General features: G+C 47.7%; 2 protein-coding genes across 7 annotated transcripts in view; one reads left to right on the plus strand and one right to left on the minus strand.

Moving 5' to 3' along the window:
- LOC109882006 (attractin) overlaps positions 1 to 14,090 on the minus strand; it is a 715,620-nt gene that overhangs the window by 594,725 nt on the left and 106,805 nt on the right. The gene's annotated exons all lie outside the window — the stretch shown is intronic.
- On the plus strand, positions 117 to 7,102 carry neff2 (neuronal intermediate filament family member 2). 2 transcript variants are annotated; one of them, XM_031829408.1, is made up of 3 exons: positions 117 to 1,356; positions 3,970 to 4,094; positions 5,548 to 7,102. In XM_031829408.1, the coding sequence occupies exons 1-3, from the start codon at positions 334 to 336 to the stop codon at positions 5,597 to 5,599; spliced, it is 1,200 nt and encodes a 399-aa protein (XP_031685268.1). In that variant the 5' UTR covers positions 117 to 333; the 3' UTR covers positions 5,600 to 7,102. The 2 variants fall into 2 exon arrangements, with proteins under 2 accessions (XP_031685268.1, XP_031685267.1); XM_031829407.1 differs by having other exon boundaries at positions 167 to 1,410.

Consider the following 14,090-nt stretch of genomic DNA (forward strand, 5'->3'; position numbering starts at 1 on the left):
ATCATAGTGCTGAGTGTGAGACAGAATACCAATCTCCCTGGGATCTCACTGCAGCACTTTCCTATTGGTCGTTGTGGTGCTGACATTCCTGATGCATCACACACACAGACACTGGTGGGGGGGGGGGGGGGGAAGGAGGGGGCTGGCTGGCTGTATATAAACGAGGGCTCTGCAGCGTCGCTGAGCTGGTGCAGTGCAAGACACTCGCTCATCCTCACCGATGGTCTGCAGAACAAGGGGGACTTTAAAAAAAAATAAACATCTGAAACAAAAAAACATCCTACATTAACTAAAAAAATCTTGAAAAAATAACAAAACAACAAAAAATCCATCATGAGCTACGATCCTTATATCTCCTACCGCCGCACTTGGGACAGCTACCGAGGCTCTTCTCGACCTTCCACCACCAAATCCTTCATGTACTCCCCTCTCTACTCTTCCTCTTCCTCCCGAGCCCTGGGCCTGGCGGCTGGGAAGCAGCGTCCACCCGCCTCTTCCTCACTGCCGGATGCGTCTGCACGGATGGACCTGGCCGAGGCCTCCAGCCTCAACACAGAGCTGCTGGGGCTCCGCAGTCAGGAGAAGGAGCAGCTGGTGGGCCTCAACGACCGCTTCGCCACCTACATCGACAAGGTGAGGCGCCTGGAGCAGCAGAACCGGGCCCTTCTGGCAGAGCTGGAGGCTCTCAGGCGGAGGCAGAGGGACCCGTCTCGTCTTCAGGGCCTCTACGAGGGTGAAGCCCGGAGCCTCAGGGCTGCAATCGACCAGAAGACAGGAGATAAGATGCGCATGGAGGCAGAGAGGGACTACCTGAAGGACGTGTACGGGCAGCTGAAGGAGCGCTATGAGGAGGAGGCGCAGTGCCGTGCGGATGCAGAGGAGGCCCTGCAGAGGGCCCGGGAAGAAGTGGGGCGGGCCATGCTGTCTAACTGCGATGCAGAGGCCAGTGTTGACTCCCTGGCCGAGGAGATGGGCTTCCTGAAGAAGGTGTTTGTGGAGGAGCAGGCGGAGCTGCAGGCCCAGGTTGTGGCGGCTAACGTGTGTGTTGACATGAAGGTGAGCAGGCCAGACCTGTCTGCGGCACTCAAGGAGATCCGGGCGCAGTACGAGCGGCTGGCCAATAAGAACATGCAGGCGGCCGAGGACTGGTACCGGGGGAAGTTTGAGTCCGTGGCGGAGATGGCATCGAAGAACAACGAGGCGGTGCGCTCCATCCGGGAGGAGACCATGGAATACCGCCGGCTGCTCCAATCACGCTCCTCTGAGATCGAGGCCCTGCGGAACGTCATCGAGTCGCTGAACAAACAGCTGGAGGAGCTGGAAGAGCACCAGGGGGAAGAGGTCACGAAGTATCAGGTACAGAACCACTCAATCAATCAGAACCAGGGGGAAGAGGTCACGAAGTATCAGGTACAGAACCACTCAATCAATCAGAACCAGTGGGAAGAGGTCACAAAGTATCAGGTACAGAACCACTCAATCAATCAGAACCAGGGGGAAGAAGTACAGAACCCCTCAATCAATCAGAACCAGGGGGAAGAGGTATAGAACCAGAGGGAAGAGGTATAGAACCAGGGGGGAGAGGTATAGAACCAGGGGGGAGAGGTATAGAACCAGGGGGAAGAGGTATATATAGCACCAGTGGGGAGAGGTATAGAACCAGGGGGGAGAGGTATAGCACCAGGGGGGAGAGGTATAGAACCAGGGGGGAGAGGTATAGAACCAGGGGGGAGAGGTATAGCACCAGGGGGGAGAGGTATAGAACCAGGGGGGAGAGGTATAGAACCAGGGGGGAGAGGTAAAGCACCAGGGGGGAGAGGTATAGAACCAGGGGGGAGAGGTATAGAACCAGGGGGAGAGGTATAGCACCAGGGGGGAGAGGTATAGAACCAGGGGGGAGAGGTAAAGCACCAGGGGGGAGAGGTATAGAACCAGGGGGGAGAGGTATAGAACCAGGGGGGAGAGGTATAGAACCAGAGGGAAGAGGTATAGAACCAGGGGGAAGAGGTATAGAACCAGGGGGGAGTGGTACATGGTCTGAGAGGGAGATAAGGTACACAGTGACAAAGGTATAGATGTCATAATGTGACCATTTCAAACTGGGGTAAGAACATAGCCAAAAACTCTTGTAGATATAGATGTGATCATGTGAAAGAGCAGTAGCAGGCTGCTAGCAGCTCACGGGGTAGCTTACTCTGATGCTGCTGTGACTCTGATTTGGTCCCTACTCTATATGGAGAGTGTTTCACTGCACCAGCTTTCCCCAACCCCCTTCTCTCCTCTCCAACCCCCACCTCTCCTCTCCTACCCCCAACCCCCTTCTCTCCTCTCCTACCTCCACCTCTCCTCTCCTACCCCCAACCCCCTTCTCTCCTCTCCTACCCCCACCTCTCCTCTCCTACCCCCACCTCTCCTCTCCTACCCCCAACCCCCTCCTCTCCTCTCCAACCCCCACCTCTCCTCCCCAACCCCCACCTCACCTCTCCTACCCCCACCTCACCTCTCCTCCCCAACCCCCACCTCACTTCTCCTACCCCCACCTCACCTCTCCTCCCCAACCCCCTACCCCTCCTCTCCAACCCCAAGCCCTCCTCTCCAACCCCAACCTCTCCTATCCCCACCTCTCCTCTCCTACCCCCACCTCTACTCTCCAACCCCCACCTCTCTTCAACCAACCCCCACCTCTCCTCCTCCTCCCCCCCACCTCTCCTCTCCTACGTCCACCCCCCCCACATCACCTCCCCCCATCTCTCCACTCCACTCCTCCCCACCTGCTCCTCTCTCTCCTCTCCTCCCCTCCCGCACATCTCCTCCTCCCCCCACCTCTCCCCACCTATCCATTCCACTCCTCCCCACCTGCTCCTCTCTCTCCTCCCCTCCCCCACATCTCCTCCACCCCCCCCCCCCCCCCCCCACTTCTCCTCCTCCCCCCACCTATCCACTCCACTCCTCCCCACCTCCTCCTCTCTCTCCTCAGTAGTAATAGATCAGTCTGTGCAGGGAGTCGTCGTGGTCATTGTGTAGAGGTGTAGGTCTCCAAGGTTTGTCAGTATTCATGGACACCTCCATAAGGAGACAAAATGACAGAGCAAGGTCACACCAAAGCTGTTATTCAGCTGAATATGTCCTTCCACTGTTTCTATATTTAGAATAATAAAGATCTGGTCTGAGACCTGGGCTGCATCTCAATACCACCTAATTTCCCATATAGTGTACTACACAGGGCTCTGGTCCAGGGTAATGTATTACATAGGGAACAGTTAGGGTGTCATTTGGAACACAGGCCCTTGCTGTTTAATGGACCAGATTTTTTTTCAAAGTGATATTGTTTCAGGTGAGGATAAATGGTCTGTTGTTTCAGGATAAATGGTCTGTTGTTTCAGGTGATGATAAATGGTCTGTTGTTTTAGGTGATGATAAATGGTCTGTTGTTTCAGGTGAGGATAAATGGTCTGTTGTTTCAGGATAAATGGTCTGTTGTTTCAGGTGAGGATAAATGGTCTGTTGTTTCAGGTGAGGATAAATGGTCTGTTGTTTCAGTTGAGGATAAATGGTCTGTTTGTTTCAGGTGAGGATAAATGGTCTGTTGTTTCAGGTGAGGAGAAATGGTCTGTTGTTTCAGTTGAGGATAAATGGTCTGTTGTTTCAGGTGAGGATAAATGGTCTGTTGTTTCAGGATAAATGGTCTGTTGTTTCAGGTGAGGATAAATGGTCTGTTGTTTCAGGTGAGGATAAATGGTCTGTTGTTTCAGTTGAGGATAAATGGTCTGTTTGTTTCAGGTGAGGATAAATGGTCTGTTGTTTCAGGTGAGGAGAAATGGTCTGTTGTTTCAGTTGAGGATAAATGGTCTGTTGTTTCAGGTGAGGATAAATGGTCTGTTGTTTCAGTTGAGGATAAATGGTCTGTTGTTTCAGGTGAGGATAAATGGTCTGTTGTTTCAGTTGAGGATAAATGGTCTGTTGTTTCAGGTGAGGATAAACGATCTGGAGTGCGACATCAACGAGGCAAAGCAGGAGATGTCTCGCTACCTCAGAGAGTACCAGGACCTTCTCAATGTTAAAATGGCTCTGGACATTGAGATCGCGGCATACAGGTAACCTTGGTCAGCCACTATCAGCCACTGTCAGCCACTCTCAGCCACTATCAGCCAGTATCAAATTACATCAAGGTTAATTTGTCATACGCACAGTATGCAGCAAGAAATACACAACACAACGAAATGCTTTACTGTCAAACATGTCAACCTGGATCTACAACAACTTGTGTTTGATACGGCCAACACATTGATACGACCAACACAATGATACGACCAACACAATGATACGACCAACACAATGATACGACCAACACATTGATACGACCAACACAATGATACGACCAACACATTGATACGACCAACACAATGATACGACCAACACAATGATACGACCAACACATTGATACGACCAACACAATGATACGACCAACACAATGATACGACCAACACAATGATACGACCAACACAATGATACGACCAACACAATGATACGACCAACACAATGATACGACCAACACAATGATACGACCAACACAATGATACGACCAACACATTGATACGACCAACACAATGATACGACCAACACAATGATACGACCAACACAATGATACGACCAACACAATGATACGACCAACACAATGATATGACCAACACAATGATACGACCAACACAATGATACGACCAACACAATGATACGACCAACACAATGATACGACCAACACAATGATACGACCAACACAATGATACGACTAACACAATGATACGACCAACACAATGATACGACCAACACAATGATACGACCAACACAATGATACGACCAACACATTGATACGACCAACACAATGATACGACCAACACAATGATATGACCAACACAATGATACGACAAACACAATGATACGACTAACACAATGATACGACCAACACAATGATACGACCAACACAATGATACGACCAACACAATGATACGACCAACACAATGATACGACCAACACATTGATACGACCAACACATTGATAAGACCAACACAATGATACGACCAACACAATGATACAACCAACACATTGATACGACCAACACAATGACACGACCAACACATTGATACGACCAACACATTGATACGACCAACACAATGATACGACCAACACATTGATACGACCAACACAATGATACGACCAACACATTGATACGACCAACACATTGATACGACCAACACATTGATACGACCAACACAATGATACGACCAACACAATGATACGACCAACACAATGATACGACCAACACAATGATACGACCAACACAATGATACGACCAACACAATGATACGACCAACACAATGATACGACCAACACAATGATACGACCAACACATTGATACGACCAACACAATGATACGAACAACACAATGATACGACCAACACAATGATACGACCAACACAATGATACGACCAACACAATGATATGACCAACACTTTGATACGACCAACACTTTAATATATATTTTCTTCACAGGAAACTGCTGGAGGGAGAAGAGTTCAGGCTGACCTTCTCTGCCCTGAACTAAATCCTCTTCACACTGAACCCCAATAACTCCGAACCCCAATATCTCAATAGCCTATACCCTAACCTAAACCATACTCTTTAGTCTTATAGCCCTACCATTGGTCCTCCTTCCACCCTTACCTAAACCCCATACTACCCCACCCTTACCTATACCCCGTACTACCCCATCCTTACCTAAACCCCATACCTTCCTCCCCATAACTCATCCCCACTGTACCACCCTAATCTAGTACCACCCTAATTTAGTACCACCCTAATCTTGAACAAACCCCCCTAAGCGTCCTGAACGTCACCCTTCCGAAGACAGATGTGCCCTTGTTCTACACAAGAGGTCCACGATGAAGAGGTCCCCCTTCTTCTCCACACTGATGTTGTGACATCATACATCAACAAAATGGCCGCCAGGCAGAAGACTGCAGAGATACGCTGCACTGCATTAGCTCATACAGCTCAGCCTGTGAGCAATATCCTCCTGCTAGAGTTCCCCATCTCCGTTAGCCTGGTCCCAGATCAGTTTGTGCTGCCATGTCATCGGCTTATGGTCTCTGTCACACCAGCAGAAACAGATCTGGGCTACATCGCCATGATATCCAAGCATCAGGCTCAGTATTTCATTTGACTATCCCCTCCCCCATTGTGCAAACATTTGACCAATTGTTTGTAAAGGAGGACTTTATTAAAATGTCATTTAGCTTTGGATGCTTGGATTGTATCTGTGTGTTGTTCTCATGCTGATAGAAAGCTGTTGTGGGCGTATTGATTAGGAATATATTGATGTGGAGCTCTATCAACAGGATATTGATCCTGAACTGATCAGCACCCCTGGTTCTGTAACCGGTGGAACAGTAACCTTAAAGTTTATTTACCTTCTCTGTTACTCTTTCATGATATTTCCATCCTCTTATCAAATTTACACAAGCTTCAGTCAGGCGAAGATAAGACAATAATTGGTTTTGGCATGTTGTTCATGAAACATAAATACTAAGCCAAGCGGTCTCTTGCCGTATGAATGACAAGCTGTGTGTCAGGAAATGTTATGTAAGACTGCATTATTAAGAGCTTAGTTACTGGTTTCTCCCTGTGATCTTAGAGAAATAACTCTGTTATCTTCTGTTAGCCCTTTTCTGTTCTGTAAGACCTTCCGAACCTAGCCTGGGTACCAGTCTGTTTGTGCTAACATTCCGCTCCTTGCCGCCCCTTGTCATACCAAACATGTTTGTCATATGACACGGAGTACAAGGGGTGGAATGGTAGCACAAAACACGTCTGGATTTCAGACTGGTCTGAACCTACAAGCTACAAGTAAATAGTTAAACAACTGAAGAACAACTTAGCCTGGTAACAGAAGTATCCAGCCTGGTATCTCAAGCTCTTTGCTGTGCATATGTACGCCGACTGATCCTAGATCTGAAACTATCCCAAGTCTGCACCTTATACTGTATGCGTGGTATACCTGTAAGGGCCAGCAAACTTGCTGAATAAAATTACATTACTGAACTGCAAATGATTGAGTAAAATTGTTTTATATTTTTATATAATGTGATTGAATTATTCTAGCGTCGGGTCAAACAAAAGAATGTCTTGTAGGCTTTGGTGACCTCTTTATTACTAAAGTAGAACAGCTTCTTCCTGCCTTCATCTGATATAGTGACCCATCCATCCAGGGTGATGTAATGTGTAGACTATAGATAACAGTACAGGTGACCTAGTAAAGAGATGTTCTTAACCAGAATAATAAGTCTCCCAGTGATCTGGGGTTATATATGTATATGTGTTGTTTGTGGGTATAGATCATATGTTAATTACAGTGTATATATATACAGAGCACACACCTTACATATAGGTCAGACACTGAGCAGCACTGCAGCATATCCCACAAACCCCTGTTCCTGGCAGGCAGCCGTGTGAAAATGCAATGTGTTGGCGGCTTGGTGCTGCATTGTTGTATCAGCACGATTCTATCCAGGCAGCGGGATGCAGCATATCCTTAACATACTGCACCCAATGGGGGGGGGGGGGCACAGAGAGAGTAAAACATACTGCACCCAATGGGGGGGGGGCACAGAGAGAGTAAAACATACTGCACCCAATGGGGGGGGGGCACACAGAGAGAGTAAAACATACTGCACCCAATGGGGGGGGGCACACAGAGAGAGTAAAACATACTGCACCCACTGGGGGGGGGAGACACAGAGAGAGAAAATATCTCCAACTCCAAATCAGACACAACCCAGCACAGGTCGTTGTATAACGGGCAGATTGTGGTTGTTTTTGAAAGGTTTTTAAGAGTTATTTTTTTAGACATCAATACGACGTCTTCTAGACTTCTAAAGACAAATTTAAAAATATATATTCAACAAGGAATACGACCTGCCTAAGAGACGTCTTTTTTCTGGTGTCTCTCGTAACTCATATCCAAACAAAAAATATGACCTGTTTATTTACGACCTCCCAATATTACAAATGAAACGCTGTGCTCATACATCTGACAGCAGCCATGTTCACTGCAACCCATATGTATAGTACATCACACCACTACAACCAGCTCCTATGACAACGGTGAGATCTTCTGTAAAGAGGAAATAGGCTTTTTAAAATAGCAAACACATCCTAAGGTCACATTCACAATCACTGTTGAACATGTATTTTGTACCAGCATATAATTAAGCAATAAGGCCTGAGGGGCTGTGGTAAATGGCCAATATACCACGGCTAAGGGCTGTTCTTAGGCACGACGCAACACCGTGCCTGGACACAGCCCGTAGCCGTGGTAAATTGGCCATATAACACAAATCCCCGAGGTTCCTTATTTCTATTATTTTGTTTACCAACAAAATTAGAGCAGTAAAAAATAACTGTTTTGTCATACCCATCGTCAGCCAATCAGCATTCAGGGCTCGAACCACCCAGTTTATAATTTTGATTAGACAGATATTTATCTTGGAATAACAAAACCCCATCAGTAAGGAAAATACATCTCTAGGTCAAATAACGTCTTTATTAACTGACATGTATAAAATCAACAGATACCATTAATAAGAAGGGGCTAGAAGCGTATTATATGGTGAGCTACCAAGTGGCTAGGACAGGCAAGCCCCATACTATTGTAGATGACTTAATTATTCCTGCTGCCACGGATATGGCTGGGACAATGCTGGGAGAAAAAGGCAAAAATAACTATACAGAAAATGCCTTGATCAATCAACACTGTTTCACGACGCATCAGTGACATGGCAGGAGATGTTTTGAAAGAATTACTGCTTCACATACAAACCAGTGAATTATATGCGTTACAGCTGGATGAGTCAACAGACGTGGGCTCCTGGTATATGTCTGCTACATTTTTTTTTGGGGGGGGGGGGGGTCAATTAAGGAAGACATCCTCTACTGCAAACCACTGAAAACCAGGACAACAGGAGAGGAAGTACTGGACAGCTTTGGGACATCCAATGGACTTTGGTGGTCAAGATGTGTTTGTATCTGTACTGATGGAGCAAAAGCCATGACAGGGAGACATAGTGGAGTGGTAACACACGTGCAAGCAGTTGCTCCCGACGCCACTTGGGTCACTGCAGAATCCACCTAGAGGCTCTTGGGTACACTGCAGCATCCACCGAGAGGCTCTTGGGTACACTGCAGCATCCACCGAGAGGCTCTTGGGTACACTGCAGCATCCACCTAGAGGCTCTTGGGTACACTGCAGCATCCACCTAGAGGCTCTTGGGTACACTGCAGCATCCACCTAGAGGCTCTTGGGTACACTGCAGCATCCACCTAGAGGCTCTTGGGTACACTGCAGCATCCACCTAGAGGCTCTTGGGTACACTGCAGCATCCACCTAGAGGCTCTTGGGTACACTGCAGCATCCACCTAGAGGCTCTTGGGTACACTGTAGCATCCACCGAGAGGCTCTTGGGTACACTGCAGCATCCACCGAGAGGCTCTTGGGTACACTGCAGCATCCACCTAGAGGCTCTTGGGTACACTGCAGCATCCACCCAGAGGCTCTTGGGTACACTGCAGCATCCACCCAGAGGCTCTTGGGTACACTGTAGCATCCACCCAGAGGCTCTTGGGTACACTGCAGCATCCACCCAGAGGCTCTTGGGTACACTGTAGCATCCACCCAGAGGCTCTTGGGTACACTGCAGCATCCACCCAGAGGCTCTTGGGTACACTGTAGCATCCACCCAGAGGCTCTTGGGTACACTGCAGCATCCACCGAGAGGCTCTTGGGTACACTGCAGCATCCACCGAGAGGCTCTTGGGTACACTGCAGCATCCACCGAGAGGCTCTTGGGTACACTGCAGCATCCACCGAGAGGCTCTTGGGTACACTGCAGCATCCACCTAGAGGCTCTTGGGTACACTGTAGCATCCACCTAGAGGCTCTTGGGTACACTGTAGCATCCACCTAGAGGCTCTTGGGTACACTGTAGCATCCACCTAGAGGCTCTTGGGTACACTGCAGCATCCACCTAGAGGCTCTTGGGTACACTGCAGCATCCACAGAGAGACTCTTGCTGCCAAGGGAATGCTTGACAGCTTGAAAGACGTTTTGGACACTACAGTGAAAATGGTTAACTTTGTTAAAGACAAGGCCCCTGAACTCTCATGTATTTTCTGCATTATGCAATGATATGGGCAGCGACCATGTAACGCTTTTACAACATACAAAAGTGTGCTGGTTATCAAGGGGCAAAGTATTGGTGCGGCAGGTAGCCTAGTGGTTAGAGTGTTAGACTAGTAACCGAAAGGTTGCAAGATCAAATCCCCGAGCTGACAAGGTAAAAATCTGTTGTTCTGCCCCTGAACAAGGCAGTTAACCTACTGTTCCCCTGAACAAGGCAGTTAACCTACTGTTCCCCTGAACAAGGCAGTTAACCTACTGTTCCCCTGAACAAGGCAGTTAACCTACTGTTCCCCTGAACAAGGCAGTTAACCTACTGTTCCCCTGAACAAGGCAGTTAACCTACTGTTCCCCTGAACAAGGCAGTTAACCTACTGTTCCCCTGAACAAGGCAGTTAACCCACTGTTCCCCTGAACAAGGCAGTTAACCTACTGTTCCTAGGACGTCATTGTAAATAAGAATTTGTTACTAACTAGCCTAGTTAAATAAAGGTCAAATTGACAGATTTTTTTTAAATTGAGAGACGAGCTTAAATGTTCTATACTGACCATCATTTTCACTTGTCTGACCGCTTGCATGATGACGAGTTTCTCACACGACTGGCCTGTCTGGGTGATGTTTTTTTCTCGCCTGAATGATCTGAATCTAGGATTACAGGGACTCTCCACAACTATATTCAATGTGCAGGACAAAATTGAGGCAACGATTAATAAGTTGGACCTCTGTCTGTATTAACAAGGACAACACACAGGTCTTCCCATCATTGTATGAGTTTGTGTGCAAATGAACTCAAGCTTACAGACAACGTCAAATGTGATATAGCGAAGTACCTGAGGGAGTTGGGTGCGCAATTACGCAGGGAATTTCCCAAATGGATGACACAAACAACTGTATTCGTTATCCCTTTCATGCCCTGCCTCCAGTCCCCTTACCAATATCTGAACAAGAGAGCCTCATTAAGATTGCAACAAGTGGTTCTGCGAAAATGTAATTTAATCAGAAGCCACTGCCAGATTTCTGGATAGGGCTGCGCTCAGAGCATTCTGCCTTGGCAAATTGCGCTGTTAAGACACTGATGCCCTTTGCAACCACGTACCTATGTGAGAGTGGATTCTCAGCCCTCACTAGCATGAAAACTAAATACAGGCACAGACTGTGTGTGGAAAATGATTTAAGACTGAGACTCTCCAATACAACCCAACATTGCAGAGTTATGTGCAGCCTTTCAAGCCCCACACCCTTCTCATTAACCTGTGGTGAGTTATGCACCATTTTCTATGAACAAACAAGGTTTTACATGTAAGATGACTAAATAAAGAGTTGAACGTTTTATTATTGATTATTGTTATTTTAGTATTCGTGCCCTGGTCCTATAACAGCTCTTTGTCACTTCAAACTCATTCTTATGTTTAATAAATGTATAGTGTGTGTGTGTGTGGCATGTTTACAATGTCAAAAAACAACATTTGAGAGAGTGGGCTGACCCTGGTGACCCTGGGGGTACGCAGCTGGAGGTTGAATGTTTGAAGGGGTACGGGACTATAACAAGTTTGGGAATCACTGATCTGGAGGACTCTTCAGTTTTCTTCCCAGAGCGACCTTGGCCGGAGAGAAGCCTGTGCTCTCATGGTAGGACAGAACTCTACCAGCCACAGATCTCAGTTCTGGTGATTAACCTTGACGTAAGAGGCTAACATCGTCTTTAGGGTCTGGTTAACCCTCACCGTCAAGTTAGTTTGTGGATGGTATCTGGTGGTAAGTTTCTGAATGGTTGCAGAGCTCCTTCAGCAACTGACTTGTGAACTGCGGCCCAAATGTATATAGGAGGAACTATGGGGTACCCCATCGAAGGAAGATCTCCTGCCTGAGTATGTTGACTATCTTGTGAGTCTTAGCATCCCGCAGTGGGAAGCGTTTAACTCACTTTGAACCGTAGTCAACAATGACGAGCAGGAAGTGGTCACCCTTTTTGATTCTTGGGAAGGGTCCCATCAGATCCCAGCATCTCATCCGGGTCCCTCGCGGCAGTGAACTGGGGGAGTCCGGCTGGTTTCCAGCACATGGGCTTGTACTGCTGGCAGAAAGTTGTGTGTATGACCTCGTTTCTGACTTTGGTACTGTAGCTAACTGGCTCTGTCAAAAGTTTGGACACACCTACTCATTCAATGGGTTTTTCTTTATTTTTACTATTTTCTACATTGTAGAATAATAGTGACGACATCAAAACTATGATTACTACATGATTCAATATTATGGAATCATGTAGTAACCAAAAAAAGGTGCTAAACAAATCAAATATATTTTACATTTTTTCAAAGTAGCCACCCTTTGCCTTGATGACAGCTTTGCACACTACTGGCATTCTCTCAACCAGCTTTACCTGGAATGCTTTTCCAACAGTCTTGAAGGAGTTCTTTAGTTGTGGGTTCTTTGCAGCAATTTGAACATGAAGGCCTGATTCACGCAGTCTCCACTGAACAGTTGATGTTGAGATGTGTCTGTTACTTGAACTCTGTGAAGCATTTCTTTGGGCTGCAATCGGAGGTGTAGTGAACTCTAATGGTGGTCTGGTCTGCCTGAGACGGCATTTACCCAGTTCTAGTGGGTGGTCTGGTCTGCCTGAGACGGCATTTACCCAGTTCTAGTGGGTGGTCTGGTCTGCCTGAGACGGCATTCACCCAGTTCTAGTGGGTGGTCTGGTCTGCCTGAGACGGCATTTACCCAGTTCTAGTGGGTGGTCTGGTCTGCCTGAGACGGCATTTACCCAGTTCTAGTGGGTGGTCTGGTCTGCCTGAGACGGCATTTACCCAGTTCTAGTGGGTGGTCTGCTCTGCCTGAGACGGCATTTACCCAGTTCTAGTGGGTGGTCTGGTCTGCCTGAGACGGCATTCACCCAGTTCTAGTGGGTGGTCTGGCCTGCCTGAGACGGCATTCACCCAGTTCTAGTGGGTGGTCTGGCCTGCCTGAGACGGCATTTACCCAGTTCTAGTGGGTGGTCTGGTCTGCCTGAGACGGCATTTACCCAGTTCTAGTGGGTGGTCTGGTCTGCCTGAGACGGCATTTACCCAGTTCTAGTGGGTGGTCTGGCCTGCCTGAGACGGCATTCACCCAGTTCTAGTGGGTGGTCTGGCCTGCCTGAGACGGCATTCACCAAGTTCTAGTGGGTGGTCTGGCCTGCATGACAAGTCAGTCCCAAGCCGCACCAGCTCATCAACTGTGGGCTGCCCTTCTGAGACTGCTGGACTATTTCGGGTTACAATTTCCAAGTATGAGAATGCCCATTTCCTTTTTCAGCGGGACCAGGCTTCCAGCACGTACACACAACTCTGCACTGGCAAGCAAAGTCTTGGATGCTCTTTTTGGCCTTGAATCCTCTTCGCCCCGTCCCCTCAGTCTTCAGAGAGAAATGACCAGAGGAATGCAGTCTTCAATTTGCCCCAGGTATTAACCTGCGACCTTTCAACTCACCACCAGTCTATGGCTGTGACCTGTAGCACAGTAGTCACCAACAGCTCACACACACTATAGACACACACACACATCAAATAAAATTTGATTTGACACTATAGACACCTATTTCAGTTGGGAGGTCTTGTCTTCTGTCAATCATACCCACTAATATTAATATTTCATAACAGAACCCCCCACCTTACAATAACACAGAACCCCCCACCTTACATTAACACAGAACCCCCCCCCCCCCCCCCCCTACACCCCGCCACCTTACAGTAACACAGAACCTGCGGCATTACAGCTGAGGAAATCTGTGAGCTGATATCTACATATACTATATCTACTCCAACCGGGGAACCGTGTTAAAGAAGAGGATTAGTCATGACGGAGTAATTAGACATGAGGTCT

The sequence above is a fragment of the Oncorhynchus kisutch genome, linkage group LG7, assembly GCF_002021735.2.
Source record: "Oncorhynchus kisutch isolate 150728-3 linkage group LG7, Okis_V2, whole genome shotgun sequence".
NCBI lineage: Eukaryota > Metazoa > Chordata > Actinopteri > Salmoniformes > Salmonidae > Oncorhynchus > Oncorhynchus kisutch.

What these genes read in the sequence shown, in the direction of transcription:
- neff2 (XM_031829407.1), top strand. Translation starts at nt 334, where the DNA reads ATGAGCTACGATCCTTATATCTCCTACCGCCGCACTTGGGACAGCTAC. An exon ending in AAGAGGTCACGAAGTATCAG is followed by an intron (nt 1,411 to 3,969) that starts GTACAGAACCAC and finishes CTGTTGTTTCAG; the next exon opens with GTGAGGATAAACGATCTGGA. An exon ending in ATTGAGATCGCGGCATACAG is followed by an intron (nt 4,095 to 5,547) that starts GTAACCTTGGTC and finishes TTTTCTTCACAG; the next exon opens with GAAACTGCTGGAGGGAGAAG.